Raw genomic sequence first — 26,170 nt, forward strand, 5'->3', positions numbered from 1 at the left:
CCAGTGACTGCTGGGATAGGCTCCAGCATCCCCGCCACCCTGAGAGCAGGATAGGCGGTTTGGATAAATGATGGATGGATGGATATAATGGCCATCAGAATGCGAAACTGAAACTTGTAAATGCACCAAAGTACCGTATCTGAAGGAGGAGATTGAGCCACCTTGTTATACCCCATGGCTGTTGGGTCACATCCGGTGAACATTTCAGTTTTTCTAACTGGTCCCCATGGAAGGAAAGAGACATGTTGAAGGAGACGATGGCCAGGCAAGAGCAGATCTGTCTTTCAAATCCCTCGGCGTGTTCGTATCCGTGGCTGAAGGGGATTTCAACCGACAGTCGCTGAACACAAGCCAAAGCCTTCGTTGTCCTCCTCTGTCTTCTTACCGCATAACCCCAAGGACCCTCAATACTCCTTCGCCTCCCTAAGTTGCACCTGATATATTTCCTCAGCTGGGTTATCGGAGCAACCCAGTCCGTTATTGGGCGGCCGCACCGAGTGAAACCGACTCCAGTCACCTTTGCACAGTATCCATGGCAAAACGTCCACCTTGTAATGGAGCTCCGGGGAGAACTCTGTGCTTATCAAATTGGGCGCTCCCGCTGCTTTGCCCCGCGTTATCAGTCTCATTTGGTCGTCATAGCAACAGTGCTGTGCCGCCAAAGTGGTGCTGTCATACGACAGCATGGAGCGAATGCAGAATCGGGCCGAGGGCTTGTAGATGTCAAGGCGCTCTTTTGGGCCGCTGGCATCCCTCCAGCGGTATGTCTTGCGGAGTTTGGCATCCAGGATGTTGATGGCGCTGTAGACCGCCTCCGAAGGGTAGGCGCAGGGGCAACTGGGGAGCTCCGTCAACACTTGGTGGAGGTACTTTTGAAGGAAGTCGTTCTTGCAGCTCAGCCACTTCTCACAGCTGTCCACGTCTGGAAAGGGGTGTGGGGTTCGGGGTTAGTTGGGGTGGGGGGGGACACACAGGGTTGAAATTTGTTAGAATATGTCAGCACAAAACTTGACCTGGACCACTGAATGAAAATATTGGAGTTCAGTTGTAAGCAGTGGTAGAAAGTTGCCAGTCTGTCTCTGACCATACTGCAGTAAGGCAAGCTGAATAACACACTCCAAAGCAACTAAACCATGTACCACTGCTATGAGTTTGATTCCACAGAAAGGTGAAAACCCATCTATAAATATTGTGCTGATCATGAGACCAAATTTGTCTTACAGACCTTACCATGGCCATAGTATGCACTATGTAGCACCCATTTTTAGTGTATGAGATTGAAATGTTTGTAGTTTGGAAATATTTACGATGCTAGAATAGCCAGGATCTATACTGTTTTTACAAAAAAAAAAATCTAACATGAATCAACCGGATGCTATTTTGGAAGAAAATGGCATCTTTGCATGGTTACTATGGAGACAGAGAAGGCAGTTTCTCAGCCAGCTAACGTTTCTCAGCCATGATGATGGACATCGAAGCAGCCGTAATTTAACAACCTTTCAAATGCAAGTTTGCTGCACAACGCTTGTTGTGTGTGTGTATATGAACAGCAATATGTACCACTGGTACACTCGTAATGTCAAAAATGGCGACTTTGCATGGTTACCGTGGAGATGTAGGCCGCACGAGCTGTACGCACCTCACGGCACTTCCGCTCTTTGGCTGAGGATAGTAATGTATAGTACTGTAATACTGTAGTATTTAGTATAGTAGTATTGACAAAGCCGTTGACCGTTGTCATTGCCACACCTAAATGAAACACAACCCATCATTCATTGCATTATCTGCAGCTGTGTTTATCCTGCTATGCTAACATACTTGGTCCCAAGATCAGCCCAGCACTTATAGATGGTTTTTCACCTTCAGTGAACTCACAAAAGCGACATAGTCGATAAAAGCAACATCTTTTTTTAGTCAATGAAGGACCATATTCATGAAGATGGATGCGGCCTATCTGGGCTCCCAACCCATCCAGTGATGCAGTACACAACATGGAGCATTTTTATTGACAATAGAAAAACACGTGAGTTTACACGTGTCCAAAGATGACGGATATGGGTACTGCAGATCATTGAGACAAGAAGTCTCCCATCAGCTCCACATACTGAAACCCTTTTGGCAAACATCTGAATTAAAAAGTCGCGGTTATTTAAAGTGCAAGTGTTATTTTCACCATGTGGACGGCAGCTAGCTACCTAGCAAGATCCCCCCCACCCACCCCACCCCGTTTTCTCCCTAATTCTACCAGTCCAGCTACCCCGCTGGTCCGAGCCGTCCCAGTCGCTGCTCCACCCCCTCTGCCGATCTGGGGAGGGCTGCGGACTACCACGTCTCCTCCGATACATGTAGAGTCGCCAGCATCTTCTTCTCACCTGACAGTGAGGAGTTTCACCAGGGGGGCGTAGCAAATAAGAGGATCACACTATCCCCCCCCCCCCAAACAGGCACCCCAACCGAGCAAAGGAGGCGCTAGCACAGCAACCCCACATCCGTCAGTAGGGACGCCTGAACAAGCCGGAGGTAACATGGGGATTCGAACTGGCGATCCCCGTGTTGGTAGGCAATAGAATAGACTGCCAAGCCACCCGGACTCTGTTTGTAAATTTTGTCTACTGCATTTCCTTAATTTGTCTGGAACATGTGGACTGTCTGTCTCGAACAGATGTCGACGGGAGACGCAAAGACGGTCAAGTACAAACCCTCTCTTTGTATTGTTCAATATTCCGACTTGAACCCCCAAAATACAAAAGAAGTTAAAATCACAATTAGAAACCAGTGAGTAAAAACCCACGAAATCCTAGGCGAGCACCGTTCCCATCCCGGGTCTGGGTTTCACTGCAGCAGCAGCTGGTTCCACCGAGTTAGTAAAAACTCTCTCATTCAACACTTTGGATGCAGTCAAAAAAAAAAGAAAAGAAAAGAAAAGAAAAAGAAAGACTTTTCAGGTGGCTTTGATTACCCAAAGCAGAGATGTGCCAGTTTAGGGAAAAAAAAATCAAAATCTCATTTTTGAACATAAATTCCTAGCCTGAAATATGAAATGGTGTGAATGAGCGAACGGGACAGGATACCATCTAAATCAAGACTTCGTTTCCAACCGTGTTTGTTTTTTTCATCATCTTGGTCGGGGTTCGGGGGGGTGGGGGTGTACGTCTGACATCGTATCATGTTCTCCTTCCCTCGAATATCCTTTGTTATTACTGCCGAGCGAAATGAACTGTCACATTTACTGGCCGGCGCTTGGCGGCAGGAGAGCAGTAAAACAAAAAAAATCCGAAGGGCAATTCGAACGTTTCTGGGAAGACGGGGCCTGCGTTTCAGAGCCGCTTTAAACGCCCCCGGTGGAGCACTAAGCATGCTGGGTAGGGGGAGCTTTCTGACTTTTTTGGACTGGACGCCCGTTACAGTTCCCCGTTTTTTTGACGGTGTGTTTTACAGGCCGACCTCCGACCCGCCACCGCCATACCTGCCCTAAGCACCCTGGAACGACACCGTGAAGTACAGACACCCCTACCCCCACCCCAAAGCCCAGTGCAGCACCCTGACACTGGATGGGCCTCTGTTATAAACAATTATGTACACACACACAGACACACTCGTGCAGCTTACTTGTGTCCAGAGAGTCGGTGCTGTTGGTTGTCTGGATGGGTGTGAGCTCAGTCACTGCGTTCGTGTCGTCTGCACAGGAAGAGGGAAGACAACGGGAATTATTTCTCTTCCAGCGGCATCAGAAGCACACAGCTATGGAAACAGCCACACACAGCACTCACAATTTACGCACACGTCCACTATGTAGGAACGCTTTTGTAAATGAAGCTCCCTGTGTGTGTCTGTGTGTGTGTGTGTGTTGTCCCATAGATACTAGCGACTAAGTAAATGTGCAAGACAACGGCGGATATCTTAACATACGCTCGTCACCGCTGGCTTTGGCTTTGGATTGCCGTGGTTCTCAAACGCAAAAACAAGTTTTCTAGTTTTTAAAACCCTGTGGCACGTGTGAGTATCGTCGAGCAACTATTTGCAAACTATTTTTTTTTCCCTTTGGATTTTTCCCCCTTTCCCCCCCAGCTGTACTTGGCCAATTACCCCATTTTCCCACCATTCCACCCCTTCCCGATCCAGGGAGGACTGCAGACTACCACACGCCTCCCCCGATACATGTGGCGTCACCAGCCGCTTCTTTTCACCTGACAGTGAGGAGTTTCACACGTGGGAGGATCGCGCTATTCCCCCTCCTCCCCGAACCGGCGCCCCGACCAACCAGAGGAGGCGCTAGTGCAGCGACCAGGACACATACCCACATCCGGCTTCCCACCCGCAGACAATTCCCAGTTGTGTCTGTAGGGATGCTTGATCAAGCCGGAGGTGACACGAGGATTCAAACAGGCGATCCCCGTGTTGGTAGGCAACGGAATAGACCGCTACGCTACCCGGACGCCCGGCAAACTAATCTTTTTACCGAAAGTAAGATTCTTGATTCATAAAAGTGCTGCATTCAAGATTTCGAACATTGATATCGCAGCAAACATCTTGGTGCTGTGTAGAGATAGTGGAGTAATGGCGTTCCGAGCAGAGAATGAAGTCACACTCCCTCTGCCTGTGTTGCAAATGAAGTCACACTCTCTCTCTGTGTTGTAATCTGAGTTTGTCTGTTGTATGTTTTGGAGGCTGGCACGGCCGCGCGTGTATGTTAGTGCATGTGAGGTAGCTAGCGTTAACAGTATGGCTAGCTAGCAAGCTAATAATTACATTACATGGATTTAGGTCACTTGGCAGATAGAAGAAATAGCTCCGTACCAAGCTGAATATGTTACAAATGTTAATAATAATAGCCAAGAACGCAAAGGGAGGGAGGGGGGGTTTGTTTTGGTTTGGTCTGAGAGGCTGGTGCTGAATATCGTATATACCACCTGTAATGAATGAATAAATTCAATTGATAAAAACGTACAACAAAAAGTAGACTTGCGAATCCCAAAGTGGTGCACGTGGCAGGCAGACAGGGAGAATGGCATAACATTTTAAAAATAAGGATAAACAAGGAATCCAGTCTGAACTTTCAACCTACTTTGCAAACAGTTGAGAATATGATCGGGGTCCTGCTAGCTTTAAAAATGATGCGTCCAACAGTTTTGAGAGGCTTTGCTGTTTGTTGAGGGAGGCAAAGAAGTTTGCTATGTTTTTTTCTGCAGTTAATATGCCGAATATTAATAATCTTAAAGGTATATAAGTTACTCAACAATACTGTTATTGAAAGAATGGAAGAAAGTCACTTTATTTGGCAGTATTCTTACAATGAAATGTGTTCTCTGCATGTGACCCATCCTATTGTATAGGAGCAGTGGGCAGCTGCAGCGCCTGGGGACCAACGCCAGTTCTTCTTTCCACTGCCTTGCTCAGGGGCACAGACAGGGGTGTTAACCCTAACATGCATGTCTTTTTGATGGTGGGAGGGAACCGGAGCACCCGGAGGAAACCCACGCAGACACGGGGAGAACATGCAAACTCCACACAGAAAGAACCTGGGATGGCCCGGGGTTCGAACCCAGGACCTTCTTGCTGTGAGGCAACAGCGCTAACCACTGGGCCACCGTGCCGCCCCCTTGTGGTACATAGAATTAGCTTGTTTAGCGACTCCTGCAGTCTGGCCTGCTAGTCTCAGCAAGCTGCCACAAAAATGAAAAGCAGCAAACTCAGACAGCTACTTAAAATAATTTAAGACATAATAAAACACACAAAAAAACCTGTTAACCATTGCGTATTGCCGATGATCCATTCTCCTCAGTGTCTTTCTATATCTTTTGTTGTTGAAGAATTGTTATTAAAACACACTGGAGCAGAGGCGGAACTGCCATATATGCAAGCAACGCAGCTGTATTGGGGCCCACAACAGTTTGTCGCTATGAAAGATCTCGAGCGCTGAGTCTACGCTTTTACGATATGTTCCAAAATGTGTGACGTGTGCCCTAGCATAATTATGGACACGCATACTACTGCGCAGCAAAATCCACACAGAAGAGTTAGCTAGCTGGCGAAGTGTCAAGACTTCGACAGCGAAAAGCCCGGGATGTGCGCCTCTAGTGTAAGTAGAACTTGTTCATTATTTATTTGACTTATAACCTACACACTTGTGTTTTGTTTTTATACACCAGATTTTGTTAAGTAGGTTGGTCTCCCTGTCTTGGCCTTGTTATCATGACTCCTCTTCTGTAGCGCAGCAGTCTCCTAGTCGTCATTTCATGTAGGAGGCGTCAGCTGTGCAGTGCGTTTCGCTGTTGCTGGTCCTTTTAAAGCCGCGCACTTCCACTTCTTTCATTCGCTACTGAGGTGACATTATATTATGTCTGATGGTGATGGGTAGGCCGGGGCCCACTTTGACCATCTTGCATTCGGGCCCGGTGCTGACTCATTACGCCTGCGCACTGGAGCCTTTTTGCAATGCATGTCACGCCGCCTATCAGCCGTCTCAAAGGCGTCCTAAAATCTGTAACCTGAAAGATGCAAACAAGCTCCCGTGTGTGGTAATACACTGGTGTTCTTCAACAGCCAAAAGTAGTTCCAAGATATCGAGTGGTCTGAGAGGAGACTCGAGCATCAGAAATTTGCAAAAAAAAAAAAATTGTTGTTTTGAGGGTGGTTGTGTTTTTGTGTGTGTTTTATCATGGCTGTTTGCTGCTGTTCATTTTTTTTTGGCCACTCAGTGAGACGAGCAGCGGCTATGAGTCTCAGTGAGTGGTAAACGCTGTCTCTTTATGAAACCTGCCTTGCCCCTTATGTGAAAAATGTCAGCAAGCTAAGCAGAACGCACAGCTCTTGGTAGTCGAATAGTCCAACCAACTATACTGTTCATACCGTCGGCGATTGAAGGATCTTATATGAAGTCCGTACTTCTTTGCCGGGTATTTTTGGAGAATAAGGTGCCGTGGTCATTCACTACCTGTGTGGCTAATATCAGCTGCACCACTGCTGCAGCTGGGGTTGGAGGCTAACTGCTAATCATACGGCGGGGACAGCAGCTCGTCTTCTTCCTCCCTAACGTTATCCGAGTCCTCGCTGCAAACTGGCTCGTCCTGGCTGTCGGCCTGCTCTTCTTCAACATTGCCAGAGACAGCAGGGTTAACATTTGTCTCATTTGTCTCCTCAACATTTGTTGATGTCCGTGGTCTTTTGGACACGATAAATCTCTCCACGTTCAGCTCGCAGTAGTTAACATTTGAAGCACGCGAAACAGCTAGCAAGTTCATGACCTCTGACTCATTCTCACAAGATGTGAGTGGTGCTACTTCGTTTGAGAAAAGAATGCGTTTAGATTCTTTTAGTCATCGTCCATCCATCCATTATCCGAACCGCTTATCCTGCTCCCAGGGTCGCGAAGATGCTGGAGCCTATCCCAGCAGTCATTGGGCGGCAGGTGGGGAGACACCCTGGACAGGCCACCAGGCCATCTCAGGCCCGACACACACCTATTCACACCTAAGGACAATTTAGTACGGCCGATTCACCTGACCTACATGTCTTTGGACCGTGGGAGGAAACCGGAGCACCCGGAGGAAACCCACGCAGACACGGGGAGAACATGCAAACTCCACACTGGGGACGACCCGGGACGACCTCCAAGGTTGGACTACCCCGGGGCTCGAACCCTGGACCTTCTTGCTGTGAGGCGACCGCACTAACCGTTATGCCACCATGCCGCATATAATATGAAGCGTATATAGAAATAGTCTTTCTCTCATTTTTATTATTCATTATGCGTTGTTATTATTAATTTGTTGTGTCCACAATTAAAAACACACAGTGTATTGCCAAACTGATGAAAGTTTTAAAATAATTTATATTTTCTTTTAGTTTTCATAACGAAATTCTTGGGGGGTTGCTCTGCAGTTGCTACGCCAAATCCTGGGGTTGCTATGGCAACTCCAAGCAACATGTAGTGCCACCTTTGTCGCAGCCGAATCTCTGACCACGGGAGTCGCCAGACAAGCTGGCATCTGTATCGATATCACTACTAGTGAGTAAATCATACCACCTAATGTCAGCATATCCAAACTACCCCTTTAACTGTGCACCAGCTGTGGCAGTGCTACACCTTTTCACTATCATCACATTAATTGCGCCACTTACCGGCGCAATTGTCCAGGTCGCACGTGCGCGACTCGGTGGCCGTGCACGCGTAGCCGCATGAACGAAGGCGCTTCTGGGTGCCGTGGCCGCAGGTGACGCTGCATGGTGACCAGTTGCTCCACTCTTCCTCGAATTCTGAAACGGGAGAAAAGGAAATGTATGAAGGAGGGAGAGCGAGGAGGAGGAGGAGGGGAAGTGTGCCGAGCAGTCATGTATTAGAGCTCGTCTTTGAAGTTAGCCTTGTGAATTCCTCGCCCAGCTGGCGTATGTGTGTTATGCAATTAAGTTGGTGGTGTCCGAAAATGAGCGGGGGGGGGTGGGGGGTACGACAGCATGGACCCTTTGAGATGTGTTTAAAAAAAGGCCTCCAGCAGAGAAGATATGAAGACGGAGAAAAACAGGGGAAGAGGGAGGAGGAAACCCACCGAGAGCGTGAACGACTTCTCACGGCTGAAGTGAAAAACATGGAGATGCATGATTTGATTTTTCATTCGGCGTTAGAAACAAACCCCTCGCGTGACTTGACATCGGGAGTTTAATGCTGTAGCTGAACACGGTCGATATCAGGATGTGTTTGTATTTCAGACTAAACACAATGGACATTTCCGACGTTTGTATTATGAAGTTCAATACGACAGTGTGCAGCGCATTAAAATTGGTAGTGCTCACGTGGGAGATGTTCCCTGACTTTATAAAACAAGTCGAAATTTGAATTATTTTGAAGCATTTAGATTTCCCCCCACGGCACCGACTTCCTTCAGGCGCGAGGGCTTTCTGCAGAAGGTGCTGCCTGAATAGACCTTTTATGAAGCCAGACGTTGGGCTGGCAGCGGATCAGCTTTTCTTTCACGCTGTCCGGAAATCTTGCCTATCTTACATGATGTGAAGCGATCGCGGTGTGTGTCTGAAACTTTAACCCCGCTTTAGGGATTTGTAGCTACTCCATTCAGACCTGTTTCCACACAGAAGTTAATGATGCAGTGGAGCTAAATGTACATTGCATACTTTTCAGGAAAGTCATAATCACGCTAATGATCAGGCAGGAAGTATGGCCAGCTGGTGTGTGTGTGTGTGTGTGTGTGTGTGTGTGTGTGTGTGTGTGTGACAGAGAGACAAAGAGAGCGAGAGAGAGAGAGTTCAACAGTGTTAGAACAGTAAATTGTATATGTGGCTGTGTGTGCGTGCGTTCGAGTCCGTCTGTGTGTGCAAGTACACTGATGAAATGGTGTCTCCACACTGCAACACATAATGTCGATGGCAGGTTCAGACACTGAGCGCCATCTCAGAACCCGTTTATTGCCTGACGATGATTTAGCCTCTGAGAACAACAGCCAGTAACACTGGGCTTCCAGTGTAGGTGCTGGCTGCTCACTTCCGTTTCCTAGGGCGACTTCCTCTTCCGTGGGCCTGTGTTGTTTACAGTCGGATTAGAAACTTGACGCGAGAATTGAGTTGAGAGACGACTTCTACGACCGGATTGTTTCGCAAGTATTCGACACGAGTCGAACAGAACTCCGCACAAAACACAAACGTTGATACTTTTCGCAGATATTTTAGGTCCAGCTGCTGACAGGCCCAATGGTATGCAAGATTAGCAGCAGACAGATAGACGCACACATGGACAGAAAAAACAGTGTTTTTCCTGCCATTGTAGGACTTTTGCGCAGTGCCCAAGTCGATTGAATGGGAAATATGGAAAAAAAAGTTTTTAATGTGCAGCGCTCAAGCTAAAAAAATCTACCTAATAAAAACGTTTTGCCTTTCAGTCTGTGAATGTGCAGTGTCCTAGGCGGACCCTCTCACGAATGCAACCAAGTCTAATATGAACTTGCACTTTCCAAAAAGAAAAGGTTTGCTATGCGACCATTTTGACCCTAACCCTGGGAAAATACAGAGGTTATTATTTTTGGCTCATCCGTTGTTCCTCCAGTTATCCTGTGCTGAGATCACCAGCAAATAATTTATTGACTTGCAGCGACACTCATACCCGAATACATGTTTAGACACTGTTGCTGCCCAGTCAACCGTAGATATAAGTCGCGCATGCGCACGATTGACTTAGATCGGGCGGCACCAGAGAGCAGCGTTGGTTGAGTGAGCTAGAGAGTGAATGAAGAGAGGGAGTGTCCGTAGCAAGAATAAATGACAAATGTTTTTCAAAGGTTTTGAATCACCGCAAGCATGAGAGGTTCTTCATCATACAGTCATAACTGTGCACAAATAATTTTAGGCTGATAGGTCCTGAAGTTTGCAAGATTAGCCAGGGACAGATACACAAGCATACGCAACAGAGCAGAATACACTTTTCCATTTGTACATACATGCCACGAAATTCACTCTCTGCATTTAACCCATCCTAGCTGTGTAGCTGGGAGCAGTGGGCAGCTGCCGTGCAGCACCCGGGTACCAACTTCATTTATTTCTTCCTACTGCCTTGGTCAGGGGCAGACGGGAGCATTAACCCTAACATGCATGTCTTTTTGATAGTGGGAGGAAACCCATGCAGACACGGGGAGAACATGCAAACTCCACACAGAAAGGACCTGAGACAGCCTGGTGTTTGAACCCAGGACCTTCTTGCTGTTAGGCAACAGCGCTAACTCCTAGGCCACCATGCTGTCCAAACACACACTTGTGCAGGCAACCAAATTCATAATCCCCTAACGTCTAGCGGGGATAGACAACAGAGGGCTGATGGCTGGCATAAAGAACAGAGAGAAAACTGAATAAGGCCGCTGATCCTCTAAGTAAAGCCTTTCTAGCGCTTGTTGATACTTTTGGGTTCACTCAGTTTGTTCAAAAGTCGACTCATTGCAGTGGACTCTAGCAGGAGACTGGAACGTATATGGCGAAAATTACATTTGGAAGTTTTTTTTACCCATCTTGGCACATGGATTGCACGGTGGCGCAGTGGTTAGCGCTGTCGCCTCACAGCAAGAAGGTCCTGGGTTCAAACCCCAGGGTTGTCCGTCCTTGGGGGTCATCTTCGGTCGTCCTCTGTGTGGAGTTTGCATGTTTTCCCTGTGTCTGTGGTGGGTTTCTCTGGGTGCACCGGTTTCCCCCGCCATCAATAAAGACATGCATGTTAGGGTTAATACTCCTGTCTGTGCGCTTAACCGAGGCATGGCCAGACGAACTGGAGTTGGTTCCCGGGTGCTGCACAGTGGCTGCCCACTGCTCCCAGCTACACAGCTGGGATGGGTTAAATGCAGAGCATAATTTCCCTACAGGGATCAATAGTGTATCAAAATAAAAAAAAGAGTGTTTATTGAAATACAAGCATGTTTTAGCTGCTGCGAAAGCAGCATATCTCGCTCACTTAATCAATATTAATAAACATAATCCCACATTTCTTTGACACTAGCTAAATTTACTAAAAAGCAGCCGTCCATTAGCTGTGCACCATTCTTGGCCCATGAGTTTCTAGATTTTTTCTGCAATGAGGTTGATGAGAATAGAAATAAAATTTGTTCTTCAACTCCAGCGACTCCTGCAGATCCCATGTTACCAAATTCATATCTATACAATGAGTCACCGATAGTCCCTGTTATTACAGCTTTTAAGACTATCGCTCTTGATACTTTGGCTAAGCTTATGTCAGTTTCTAAACCAACTACTTGTCTTTACCAGTAAAACTTTTTAAAGACCTCTGGCATTTCCTGGGACCTACAATGCTAGACATTGTTAATTTATCGCTTACTACTGGCACTGTTTCCAGCCATTTTAAGACCCCTGTGGTCAAACCTCTACTTAAGAAACTGCACCTCGCTCCAGGATCTATTAATAACTATCGACCAGTCTCTAATCTTCCATTCTTTTCTAAAGTACTAGAGAGAGTTGACCAAAGGAATTGAATCAAGTGCAACTGGACTTGGTATATATCCGTGAAGACGTTTCACCTCTCATCCAAGAGGCTTCATCAGTTCGTGCCTTTCTGACTAGACCAAGCTAGTCTGACTGGCTGGTGATGAAACTCAGATATTTATCCTCTTTGGAGTCGTTATCAAAGCTATTGATGTCCATGGCTCTTTGTGTTCCGATGTTTAGCAACGCCCGTCATTATCAGAGCTGTTGGTGTGCGTGGCTCTTTGTGATCCGATGTTAAGCAGCGACGGTCGTTGGGGGTGTTAGTTTCGACTTCGTTTGTGCTCCATTCAGTGGTCATGAGTCGTTGGAGCCGTTAGTGACCGACTGTTGTTCTTGGAGGCTAAGCTTCTTGAGTCTCCTGGGTAGAGATGAAAGGACGGCATTGTAAGTGGGAGATAGGTGGTGTCACAGACCTCCTCCTCCTTTCCTCTCTCCAAAACTCCATTGACTTTGTGAACAATGTCCAAGGCGTAAAACTGGAACCGAATGAAACCATGGTATCCTACGACGTGACCTCGTTATTCACCTGCATCCCAACCATGGAGGCTTTGGAAACTGTGAGGCAACGTTTGCTATGGGACGACACCCTCCACGATAGGACCAACCTCAGCCCAGACCAGATTTGCCAACTGCTGGACCTTTGCCTGAACACTACATATTCCAATTCAGGGGCCAGTTTTACAGACAGAAACACGGCTGTGCAATGGGCTCACCAGTATCTCCCATTGTAGCCAACTTATATATGGAAGAGGTAGAACACAGGGCCCTGAACTCCATCAGAGGAACACCTCCGAGCCACTGGTTCAGATATGTGGACAACACATGGGTCAAAATCCAAACACAAGAGGTGCAAGCATTTACCAAACACATCAACTCAGTGGACAAAAACATTAAGTTCACAAGGGAAGACATAAAGAACAACAGTTTGCCCTTCTTGGACTGTGACGTCCACATTGGGGAAGACAGGAGCCTCCACATTGGGGTTTACAGGAAACCTACACACACAGACCAATATCTACTTTCAACTCACACCACCCTCTGGAACACAAACTGAGCGTCATCAGAACTCTGCAACACAGAGCTGACAATGTGCCCAACAGCACTCAGGCCCAACGGGAAGAACACGTTCCAAAAAGACCAACCGGGTGAGCGATGAGGAGAAAAGGAACAGAAGGAATAACATAGTCATCCCGTATGTTTCTGGGTTCTCCGAGAAACTCAGGAGAATTTTTAACAAACACCTCATCCCGATATACTTCGAAACCCAGCGAAACACTCCGACAAAGACTGGTTCATCCCAAAGACCGTGTACCACACACCCAAAAAAGCAATCTGGTGTATGCTGTACAATGCAATGAGGATTGCACTGACCTATACATAGGAGAAACCAAACAACCACTACACAAACGGATGGCCCAACACAGAAGGCCAAACTCCTCAGGACAAGACTCAGCAGTTTATCTACACCTAAAGGAGAAGACACACTCCTTCGAGGACAGCAATGTACACATTTTGGACAGGGAAGATAGATGGTTTGAAAGAGGGATGAAGGAAGCCATCTATGCGAAACTGGAAAAACCATCCCTCAACAGAGGAGGAGGTCTGCGACACCACCTATCTCCCACTTACAATGCCGTCCTTTCATCTCTACCCAGGAGACTCAAGAAGCTTAGCCTCCAAGAACAACAGTCGGTCACTAACGGCTCCAACGACTCATGACCACTGAATGGAGCACTAACGAAGTCGAAAGTAACACCTCCAACGACCGTCTCTGCTTAACATCGGATCACAAAGAGCCATACACATCAATAGCTCTGATAACGACGGGCGTGGCTTAACATCGGAACACAAAAGAGCCACGCATATCAATACCTCTGATAACGACGGGCGTTGCTAAACATCGGAACATAAAGAGCCATGGACATCAATAGCTCTGATAACGACTCCAAAGAGGATAAATATCTGAGTTTCATCACCAGCCAGTCAGACTAGCTTGGTCTAGTCAGAAAGGCACGAACTGATGAAGCCTCTTGGATGAGAGGCTAACCGTCTTCACGGATATATACAAAGTCCAGTTGCACTCGATTCAATTCCTTTGGATAACCATGACCTGGATGAATGAGAACATTCAAAGACATAGAGAGAGTTGTGTATCAACAACTTTTGACTCATATAGGGAAAAAAAACTATATAAACCTTTTCAATCATCTTGCAGGGCCTGTCACTCCACTGAAACTGCTCTGACCAGAGTGGAAAATGATCTCCTACTAGCTATGGACTCTGATTCTACCTCTGTGCTTCTATTACTGGAGTTAATTGCAGCCTTTGACACCATTGATCACTGTATACAACTAGATAGAATAAATTGTAATTTTGGTGTCTCTGGCTTAGCTGTCTCTTGGCTGAAGTTCTGTTTATCTGGAAGAACATGTTGTGTCTGCTGTAATAATATTACAATGAAATTCTCTGATGTTAAATATGGCATACCACAGGGCTCGGTTCTTTGCCCTCTACTTTTCTCTCTTTATATTTCAGCTCTTGCCCAAATTATATTCAGTCATGAAATACATCTCCATTGCTATGCAGATGATACTCAGCTGTATGGGCCTACAAGGGCTGATGATCATACTCAAATGACTAATCTAGAGACCTGCTTTGCTGCTGTGAAAAATTGGATGTCACTAAATTTCCTGCTTTTAAATTCGGATAAAACTGAGATGCTAGTTGTTGGCCCTGCTAGACACAGACACCAGTTTGATTAAGTAATAGTAACAATTGACAACTCTGTGATTTCACAAAGTGTGGCAGCCAAAAATCTTGGAGTTAGGTTTGATCCCAGCCTTTCCTTTGATAAACACATGAAAGAAATCACCAAGACTGCCTTTTTTTCTTTTAACATAATATAGCTAAAATTCGGTCTTTCCTGTCCATGGCTGATGCAGAGACTCTTAATACATGCATTTGTTTCATCCAGATTTGATTACTGTAATGTTCTGTTTTCAGGTCTGCCACATGCTAGTACTAAAAGTCTTCAGATGGTTCAGAATGCTGCAGCCTAACTAAAACTAGAAAGTTTGACCATATTACACCAATTCTTGCCTCCCGTCATTGGCTTCCTATCCATGTTAGAATAGACTTCAGGGTGCTTCTGCTGACTTATAAAATCTTAAATGGGCTTGCCCCATTATACCTGCCTGATCCCATTAAACCGCACATTCCATCTCAAGCTCTCTGCTCTCAAAATACAGGGCTCCTTCGTGTGCCCAAAGTTAAAAAGAAACCAGCTGGTGGCAGGGCCTTTTCCTATCAGGTCCTATTCTTCTTGAATAACCTGCCTGCAACCATCAGACAATCAGAGTCTTGCATCCTTTAAATCCAAACTTAAAACTCATCTTTTTGCCTTAACCCACAGTTAGTTGCCTTTAAATTGAGTACTTCACAACTTGTACTGCATGGCGGGTCAGTTTCTATCTCAATGAATTTACCAAGTACTGTTCTGCCAGTAAGATTGTAGAGTATAGATTATTGACGAGTTCAAACTGTTCTCTTCTCTCACGTCTTTTCTCTCTCCCTGAATGATGTCTTCTCCTGTGTATGTGAATGGTGTAATGTGAGTCTCCCATATGCACGTGTAGTCTGTCCTCCCAGGTCCCAGGTCTTCATGGTGACTGTGTTCGCCACCTGGACACTGCTTGGCATCCCCCTCATCATATTTTCTTTTTATGTATCTTATAAATCCATATAATTTTGTTATCCTGTTTCAGTGTTGTAGCCTTCTCTCTCTGAGATGTGTGCCTTTTTTTGTCTCTTCTCCTGCGTGTGTCAATGGTGTGATGTGAGTCTCTCTTGTGTGCATGTGTAGTCTGCCCTTCTTTCAGGTCTACATGGTGATGGTGGTCACGTGGCTCAGGTCCTAGGCTGTTCCTCAACATATTCTTCTATATCTTGTAATTCCGTTATAATTCTATTAAGCTCTTTCAATGTTGCATTCTGTAAATTGTGTAAACACAATATCCATTGCACGTCTCTGCATCTTGGTCGAGAGATCCCTCCTCTGTTGCTCTCCCTGAGGTTTCTTCCTATATTTTCTCCCTGTTAAAGGGTTTTTTAGGGAGTGCTTCCTTATCGGATGCAAGGGTCTAAGGACAGGATGTTATATTGCTGTAAAGCCCACTGAGGAAAATTTGTAATAATGGGCTATAAAAATAAAATTGACTTGACAGACGACGGACAGAGACAGACAGACAAACAGACACAGAATTAAAGCTCTATAAAAAGAAGAAAGAAAAGTGCATGACTCATATGAAACACTCTGACTTTGGTCTAATATCCTGTGCCCTCATTAACAGACTCGTTTTGTCATAAAATGGAATTCTACAAATAGACTTGGTGCCAAATCCATGCCAAACTAGTTGTGCACTGTGCCGGATGCCCTCAGCGAAGCCCCCGATCAAACCTATACATTTCAGCGGGCCATTGAAAAATAATCTAAAGTATAAAGCTGCTCTGCTGTTGATTCTGTTTATAAGTAAGAGCATATGCAGTACAGGTTGTGAAGCACTCAAAGGCAACTAATTGTAGGTTAAGGCAAAAAGATGGGTTTTAAGTTTAGATTTAAAGAACTCAACAGACTTATTTTTTTGATGGCAGCAGGCAGGTTATTCCACAAGAATGGGGCCTGACAGGAAAAGACCCTGCCACCAGCTGGCTTCTTTTTAACTTTGGGTACACACAGGAGCCCTGTATTTTGAGAGTGAAGAGCTCGAGATGGACTGTATGGTTTAATGGGATCAGACAGGTATGATAGGGCAAGCCCATTTAAGATTTTAGAAGTCAACAGAAGCACCTTTAAGTCTGATCTAGCATGAATAGGGAGCCGATGAAGGGAGGCGAGAATTGGTGTAATGTGGTCAAATGCTCTAGATTTAGTTAAGATTCTAGCTGCAGCATTCTGAACCATCTGAAGACTTACTACTAGCATGTGGCAGAACTGAAAACAAAACATTACAGTAATCAAGTCTGGATGAAACAAATGCATGTATTAGAGTCTCTGTATCAGCCATGGACAGGAAAGACCGAATTATAGCGGTCACGTGATTGAAAAAAGACAGTCTTGTCGATTTCTATAATGTGTTTATCAAAGGAAAGGCTGGGATCAAACATAACACCAAGATTTTTGGCTGCCACACTTTGAGAAATCACAGATTTGTCAATTGTTATCGTTACTTGATCACATTGGTTTCTGTGTCTAGCAGGGCCAATGACCAGCATCTCGGTTTTATCCGAATTTAAAAGCAGAAAGTTTCGTGACATCCAGTTTTCCCCAGCAGCCAAGCAGGCCTCTAAATTAGTCATTTGAGTATGATCATCAGCCCTTTTCGGCACATACAGCTTAGTATCATCCGCATAGCTATGGAAATGTATTACATAACTGCGTATAATTTGGCCAAGAGGTGAACTATAAACAGAAACGTAGAGGGCCAAGAACTGAGCCGTGAGGTACACCATATTTAATGTCAGAGAATTTTGATGTCATGTTACTATAGCAGACAGAATGTGTGGTAACCAGTGATTATTAATGAATTTTAAAGAGGTTATCCTTAATTTCTTCAGTTTTGGTAGAGGACACAACTATTCATTTTCATACCACAAATCCCAGAGTTGCATTTGAAGTGGCCGCACATAGAAGCATCCATGCAGAGGTCACAATTTTTTACAGTCACAGATTTTGGTGATAATCCAGCAGTACCGTGCATATTTTAGAGAAGGAAGACCGATCACCAGTGTCATCCGACATGGTAATATTGAGCAACATATCAATCTATATAAAACATTTAACCCTAATTAAACGTTAAATGCTGTTTAGGTTTGTATTTTAGCACCTGTCGCTTGCTCTTCCACTTTCAACATACAAGTCCTCCTTCTTCTTCGTCTTCGTCCTATCTGTGGCAGACTTGACACATTTCCTGCGCGGGTACCATCACATTTGAATAGCTGGCTCCTATGGATTTAAACTTTGTGGAAAAACCCTATTTATCGCCATCAACATGCACATTTATGGCTGCCCAAAGGTGTCAGCTTGTTGATTTACCTTGCTGATGTGATATCAGAGCACAGCTCACCTGGAGAGTTCAGTGGACGTTGCAACAGTGACTAAGTAAATTAGGATTTGGACAGAAAATCTGATGAGTAATCACTGTAGGCCCGTTGATACAACTGTATGCTTCATGCTGTCATCAGTCCTCACCGTTGTCTTTGTGGGTCTATCAGTGATCAAAGTCACAGCGCATTAGGTCAGATAGTCGGCAGTGAGAAAGGATTGTTTGTGTTTATCTGTGTGTGGGGGAGAGAGAGAGAGAGAGAGAGAGAGAGAGAGAGAGAGAGAGAGAGAGAGAGAGAGAGAGAGAGAGAGAGAGAGAGAGAGAGAGAGAGAGAGAGAGAGAGAGAGAGAGAGAGAGACATGTTTATCTAGTGGGCCTTAGGAGAGCAGACCCTATCATAAATCATGTCATGGGCAAGGCAAAGAGGGAGAGTGTGTGTGTGTGTGTGTGTGTGTGTGTGTGTGTGAGAGAGAGAGAGAGAGAGAGAGAGAGAGAGAGAGAGAGAGAGAGAGAGAGAGAGAGAGGAACGAGGCACCCAGCCTCTCACAAAGGCAAGTCAACAGAACGACAAATCTCCCGACAGCTTGCAGTATAACTGCCCTGGCCTATTTGACTCCCCCATGCCAACACACACACACACACACACACACACACACACACACACACACACACACACACACACACACACACACACACACACACACACAGCATCAGCCGTGATAAGGGGCCACCATCCAAACAGTGAAACCTTATTGTAAAAGCTAAAAGCGCAACATTTCACTGAGGAACCTTATCTCACTATTGTCTTGGAAAACGAGGGGGGGGGTGTCTCTGTGTGTGTGTGTTTGAGGGGGGGGGTACATCCGTTTCCTGAAGTGTTTTCAAAGTGTTCTTTTATAAGATGCTGTCAAGCAATCCTTCGGGGTATTTAAGCTGTCCCGCCCCTCTTCTGTGCATGTTTTGAAAGTGCCCCCCCCCCCCGCTGTGTGAGCCCCCCCGTGTCGCCGGCTCCTTCACGGGGCTGCGTTTTCTTTCTGAAACGTACACATACGCTAAAAGTTGATGTGCCGACGTTACTGTAAAGAGCCACGAATGTTATCGCAGAGACAGCGGAGGGTCAGGCGAGTCACGCCTAGTGCCGTCTGAACCGCGGTCCGAACTGCCGCCTGTCAAATACCGTACGAACACTGTCGTGTTTTGCACTTTGCTCTGTAAAAAAAGAAAAGCAAAAAAAATTTTTCCCATCAAAAATATCAAAATGTAGGAACACATGCCAGTGATCTGAAAATGTGCAGCTCATCACGTAGATGATTTTTTTTCTTTTTTTTTGAGGGGGGGCATTCCCCCCCCTTTTCTCCCCAATTGTACTTTGGGGACCAATTGCCCCACTCTTCCGAGCCGTCCCGGTCTCTGCTCCACCCCCTCTGCCGATCCGGGGAGGGCTGCAGACTACCACATGCCTCCTCCCATACATGTGGAGTCGCCAGCTGCTTCTTTTCACCTGACAGTGAGGAGTTTCACCAGGGGGACGTAGCGCGTGGGAGGATCACGCAATTCCCCCCCCCCCAGTTCCCCCTTCCCCCTGAACAGGCACACCGACCGACCAGAGGAGGCGCTAGTGCAGCGACCAGGACACATACCCACATCCGGCCTCCCACCCGCAGACACGGCCATTTGTGTCTGTAGGGCGCCCGACCAAGCCGGAGGTAACACGGGGATTCGAACCGGCAACCCCCGTGTTGGTAGGCAACAGAATAGACCGCTACGCCACCCGGACGCCCCGGTGATGTCCTTTTATGTTTGGAATAAATCTGCAGGCATAAAAGGACATCCGTTTTCATGCTTTTTGAAACGTGAAATAACTTTGGTAATATTAGCAAATGAGAAATAAGAGATTATTAAGCCTGACAACAGTCTTGGTTTTCCCTTGCTATACCACAAACCGGCCGGGGCAGTAATTCAACATGATCGGTTATCGTCTTTCAGTGGTACTGTATCGGGATAGTTTGGATATTGCCATTTGATGATACACAATTTTGTTGACAAAATGAATAAGAATCTAAAACCAAAAATTGTTCACAGAACGGGGTGTGAAGTATTTGAGGGAGTAGTATCTACCAACTAGTTTTGCTTGGATGTTATATTTTACATCACCAAATATTTCAGTGTGAATTCTTAAGCATGTTTCTTTTGTAGGCGTGAGCACATACCGTGATATATGTCGATAGTGTACCAGAGTCCTCATGAAGATCGAGATGGTGATATTTTCCATATTGCTCAACGCTACAACGGCAACAGAATAAATACAACATGTGTGAAGCATTAGGGGAATTAGAGAGGGGTGTACCGTAGTTATCCTTGGCATCCCACCCTTTGTTCCAGCGCCCGTCCCAGTCACCTCCCACCCCGCTGAGGACGGGCTCTTCTGGTTCAAAGCTGTAGTCCTCGGCCGGCTCCTCCAGACTGGCCCAGCCCAGCCCGTTCTCCGGCAGCTCGGGATATTCCCAGAACAGAGGCCAAAACAGCTTCTTGTGGCCGTTGGCCCAGTCTGAGGAGGACACCGACCAGTCGTTGCGCTGACCCTCCTTGGCCAAGTCCATTTCCATCTCCGTTTCTGTCTGTGGGTCGTCTACCACCTCGATGGTCACCTGTCCAGAAACAACAAGGACACGTTAGGCCTGTTTCCATCCCGGCATTTTCTCTTGAAGTGCCGCGTCAGAAAAGCTGGATGTGGCTGAAAAAGTGTCTGTTCTCAGTTCAGTAAGGGGGACTATTACAGAGTTGATGTGTCTGTGAAATCCTACCTGGAATGAAACCGCATGGGCAATGACGAACGCCAAGTGATAGAATAATGAGAGAGATTCTTAAAGAATTGTGGTGGGTGGTTGCAGGAAGGGGGAAAAAAACAGATTTTGCCAGTGGGTTTTGGTTTTAGTTTTATTGGACCCCCCCCTTTTTTTTATTCTCCCTAGTTGTACTTGGCCAATTACCCCGTTCTTCCGAGCCGTCCTGGTCGCTGCTCCACCCCCTCTGCCGATCCGGGGAGGGCTGCAGACTACCACACGCCTCCTCCCATACATGTGGAGTCGCCAGCCGCGTCTTTTCACCTGACAGTGAGGAGTTTCGCCAGGGGGATGTAGTGCGTGGGAGGATCCCGCTATTCCCCCCCAGTTCCCCCTCCCCTCCGAACAGGCGCCCGACTGACAGGAGGAGGCGCTAGTGCAGCAACCAGGACACCCACCCACATCCGGCTTCCCACCTGCAGACACGGCCAGTTGTGTCTGCAGGGACGCCCGACCAAGGCGGAGGCAACACGGAGATTCAAACCAGCGATCCCCGTGTTGTTAGGCAACGGAATAGACCACTACGCTACCCGGACGCCTCTTTTCTTACCGTTGAGGATTGTAATGTCCAAAAAAACCCCCCAATCTAGAACGTCTGACAACAGCATGTCTACTTTTGCTGTGCTCAAATACATTTTGCACCCCCCCTCTCGCCAGATGGTACAGCTACACGTTATGAATCACAAGTTGGTTTGCATCCAGAAACAGAATACTTGTGTTCTCGGGTGGTGGGTGCCAATCATTCAAAACACCTGATGAGGATTGTCTCGCATTTTATCGACACAGAGTGATTTGATAAAAAGTTGAAAACATGTCAGCTCTCCTGTTGATTCAATCATGGGAGTAAAAATAAGAGCATTAATGGACGAGCAAAATGTATTAAAAACAAAACGAGGCTTTACTTTCGAATGCCAGTATCTTTATTAAAACACCTTAGGAGGAGTTCTGCATCATTACCGGTAGGGATGCACCGATACCGGTATTGGATATCGGCCCGATACAGGTATCGGTTATCGGCCCGATATCGGATATTGGTCCAATACATGTATCGGATATCGGTGCGATATCGGTGCGATATCGGTATCGGATATCGGTCCGATACCGTCCTCATGTACTCATAATCACACTTGTAAAACTACTCCGATACAACCGCACCCGATACCCGGCTAGACAGTTCCTGCGGAAAAGTGAGCGGTGCCTCTGTTTGCATACGGCAAGAGGAGGAAATGGACCCAGATAGACGACTCGAAGCGATGGCTGAGAAGCAGACGGACACGCTGACTTGCCATTTGTCCAAACCGAGTAAGAAATGAAGTTCCGAGCTTGTGTAACTTGGATGTGTGCAGACAGCCCAGGCACGCATGTGGCCAACTGCATCTGTGTTGCGTGTGGTTGCGTGCCAGCTGCGTTTCCTGCTTCAACAGGTAAAAACTACATTGAACTGTAAAAGGAAACAAGGACAACCTGTTTAAAAAATGATTAATAAATACCTCAGTGTTCCGGAGGCAATGCGACGCAGCAATGCAACGTTGAGGGTTTCTTTTCGTATTTAATCAAATCAATGTGTATCCATGATCCTGCAGTTAAAACGATCTAGTTAATTAATTCAATACAATGTATCCTACACTTCTAAACCCTGCAAAACCGACTGTATTATCCATTGGCTAAACTCAAGGTGCACGCGGTGAAGCAGAAAACACGGCTGACACGCAACGCAGTCGGCGCCATGTTTGTTGAGGAACACACAAAGTTGAGTGTTAAAATGTCCGCAGCGGCATTATCCACCCATTATCCAAACCGCTTATCCTGCTCTCAGGGTCGCGGGGTGCTGGAGCCTATCCCAGCAGTCACTGGGCAGCAGGCGGGGAGACACCCTGGACAGACCACCAGGCCGTGTATTTAATTTGTTACAAGTGAGGAACACCTGACAAGTTTTCAAAGTCACTGTTAGGGGCGGCGTGGCTCAGCAGGTAGAGCGTGTCGTCTAGTACAGTGTTTCTCAACCGGGGGTCCGCGGACCCCTAGTGGTCCGTGGTGTAATTGCAAGGGGTCCGTGAAAATAAAATATATTTTTTTAAAAATCCTATGACATTTATAGAAATAGGATTATTTTACTCAAATGTGACTGAGACCTTTATCTACCTAAACTATAAAGGGTAACAGGACTTTTTTCTCTAATTACATCTGTTTCACAAGTGTAATTTATTGTATTTCAATAAGAGATCTCGCTCCCGTTTGCATTGTTAAAAGTTACTGCATAAAACTTCTGTTGTTACATATATCTGAAAGTTATTGAATACATATTCTGTTTTGTTACATATATCTGAAAGTTACTGAATACATATTCTGTGTTGTTACATATATCTGAAAGTTACTGAATACATATTCTGTTTTGTTACATATATCTGAAAGTTACTGAATACATATTCTGTTTTGTTACATATATATCTGAAAGTTACTGAATAAGAATTCTGTTTTGTTACATATATCTGAAAGTTACTGCATAAGAATTCTGTTTTGTTAACTATATCTAAGTTACAACTGAAAGCTCTTATTTTTGCCCCAAAGAGTGAATAAATGCTATAATGCAATTTAAAATGCAGTTTCTACTGTTTCCATCAAATTGCAACCCCCCTCCCCCAAGATAAGGTGGAGGGGTCCTCAGGGTAGATCAAAAATACACAGGGGGTCCAGGACCCCAAAAAGGTTGAGAACCACTGGTCTAGTAATCGGAAGGTCGCTGGTTCAAGCCCCGGCTCCTACGGAGAGCGTGTCGAAGTGTCCTTGAGCAAGACACAGAACCCTTAACTGCTCCTGATGAGCATGGCAGCCTCCACCATCAGTGTATGAATGTGTGTGTGAATGGGTGAATGTAAGGTGTACATTGTAAAGCACGTTGAGTGGTCGGTAGACTAGAAAAGTGCTATATAAATGCGGTCCATTTACTGTTTGAACTGTACCGGTGTTATTAAGTACTCACAGCGGTACTCGGTATCGGCAAGTACCCCAAATATAAGTAATTGTACTTGGTCTGGAAAAAAAGTGGTATTAGTGCATCCCTAATACCAGGTGTGGTTCAGGTCCATGTACAGCATCCAGCTTTAAGCAGTGGAATCTAAGGCGAATTGACTTTTTACTGTATGAGGCACCCCGGTACAGTGCAGAACCCATTTGTTAATCCTTCATTTTCCCGTTGATCCTAAAAATGGGACCTTTCACAAGTCTCAGCCAAGCTGGAGGGGAACAAAATAGAAATTCAAAATGTAAAAGTGGTTACCCAGGCTGGGTTTAAGAAAATACAATACGACGCACACACTCACACGTATCAACACTCGAATGAACTCCCCAATGTCTCTGAAAGCCAAGGCCATTTTTCATGTTCAAAGAGACGGCAATTTAATTTGCCATGCCGACGGGAATACGAGCCTGATGTGAGAAGTTAACCATATGCTAGCAGTTAATTTACAGTGTAATTTCACAAATTACAATTATCCTCTGCGACTTCTGACAAAATTGACTGAAATTACCTCAGCGGTTCGGGGGCCAGCGGCAACATCAAACAGCACAATTGCCTTCTAATCTCATGAAGTAGTTAATTGCCAACAATGGCCTGACATAAAGCATTCTCACATGACTGCAGAAGAGCTATTACCCCGGAATGACCACGCGGGCGTAATCGCTGCTCGCAAAATTGTCTGTTGGCCGGTTACACAACCTTCCAGTGATAATGACACACACGGCACATAACAACAAGAGTAACGGTTTACCAACACCATCAGCGGCCTCATTCATCCAGCGCTGGGATGGTTTAAGGGAGACTGGCATATGAGAACACAGATGCACGACTCAGAGACAGACCGGTTAGATCACAGAACAGTTTGCTGTGGTCAAAAGGCAGGCAGAGGTCAGAATACTGGAACTCAGTTTGAGTGGCGACCAAGAGAGACAAGGAGCAGGCAGACGGGAAAACAGGTTCAGACATAGTCCGGGTTCCTGGGGAGTCGGTTCAGAACAGGCGACCGGAGCAGACAAGGAGCAGGCAGAAGAAACAAAGTCCAGAAATCAGGCAGCAGAGTCGGTACACGGGCAGGTCATACAGAATGACCACAAGAGAAACCGCTGGATAGCTAGGTGGCAAAACACTACACAAGCTAGCACAGGGCAGGTGAAAGGGGGGCTGGTGTAAGTACCGTGGGTAGTTGGGGGAGAAATTACCTGCAGGTGAGATGGGAGGGGAAATCAGGTGTGGGGAGTGGAGTGATGGCCAGGCAATCTGAGATTGAGATCTGAGATTATGAACTGGTGGACCTCGTAACAAATACTTAGGTACGGTTTTAAAGGGTTTTTGTAGGGTGGAAAGCACGTTGGGAGAGGGCGTATGTCTAAAACTGGGGTTATGTGGAGGTTCACCTTTGACTCTGACAGTTCCTAATCCTTTTTCTTTAAATTTATTTTTACCAATCCTGACATGAGACTACCTCAAAATCTTCAGTACTACCTCACCTATAGGGGCAAGGCAGTGCAGTGGGGGTGAAAGGTCAGAGAGCAACACCAGTCAGTTATTTTTTTCCACTGAACGTGTTTTACTGGTTATCTTAAAATCAGACGGGGCTGTCGGGGCCTTCTCTGCTGGCCCTACCATTTTTGATAGGTGTAATTTTTAGTTAAGCAAATATGACACGTTAGTTAGTATAATGTTATTGTTAAAATAAGTTATGGGAATAATTTATTTGATTTTTAAAAGTTGTTTTGGTTTGATTTCAGTTGCTATCATAACCATCAACCCTCTATCTGGAGCTGGAACTTGTGCCTGCCTCTGCCCGTGCTTCTTCGTACAGGGCCTGCTGTGTCCCTGGTTGCAGGCTGTGCTCACAGAACGTGTACTTGGCATAAATATAGAGTGACAGCAAAATTAACCAATCAAAATTTGATTTGTGGTGATTGGGACTCCTCTGGGGCCTGCTATCATATCAACAAATACGTGTAGGTCTTTCTTCATTCCGTGGGGCGCATAATGCGTTGTAGCTGCAACTGTTGGGAACCCGAGAAGAATGGCGGCTAATGAGCAAATTGATATTGTGGCCGATTTGCTTCAGGTTCCATTTTCCAGGCGAAGTTTTTAAGATAGCAAGCATGAAGCCGTCCGGACCCGCGGCGCACCTGACGCAAGTTGAGAGCGCGGCCTACGAAACATCCCTATTAAGCGTCCCTCTCAGGTCGTCCTTTGAGTAAGTGAGT

The 26,170-nt window shown here is 46.0% G+C and overlaps 1 protein-coding gene across 1 annotated transcript in view; it reads right to left on the reverse strand.

Moving 5' to 3' along the window:
- Nucleotides 1-404: 404 nt before the first annotated feature.
- The window catches only part of ism2a (isthmin 2a), a 53,383-nt gene continuing 27,617 nt past the window's right edge, over nt 405-26,170 (reverse strand). Inside the window, exons 3-6 of the mRNA XM_056296454.1 lie at nt 20,437-20,737; nt 8,122-8,256; nt 3,610-3,678; nt 405-922 (exon numbers count right to left, since the gene is read on the reverse strand). Coding sequence (XP_056152429.1) covers nt 405-922; nt 3,610-3,678; nt 8,122-8,256; nt 20,437-20,737 — 1,023 coding nt within the window. The remainder of the gene's footprint in view (nt 923-3,609; nt 3,679-8,121; nt 8,257-20,436; nt 20,738-26,170) is intronic.

The sequence above is a fragment of the Lampris incognitus genome, chromosome 16 (genome assembly GCF_029633865.1).
Source record: "Lampris incognitus isolate fLamInc1 chromosome 16, fLamInc1.hap2, whole genome shotgun sequence".
Lineage (NCBI taxonomy): Eukaryota > Metazoa > Chordata > Actinopteri > Lampriformes > Lampridae > Lampris > Lampris incognitus.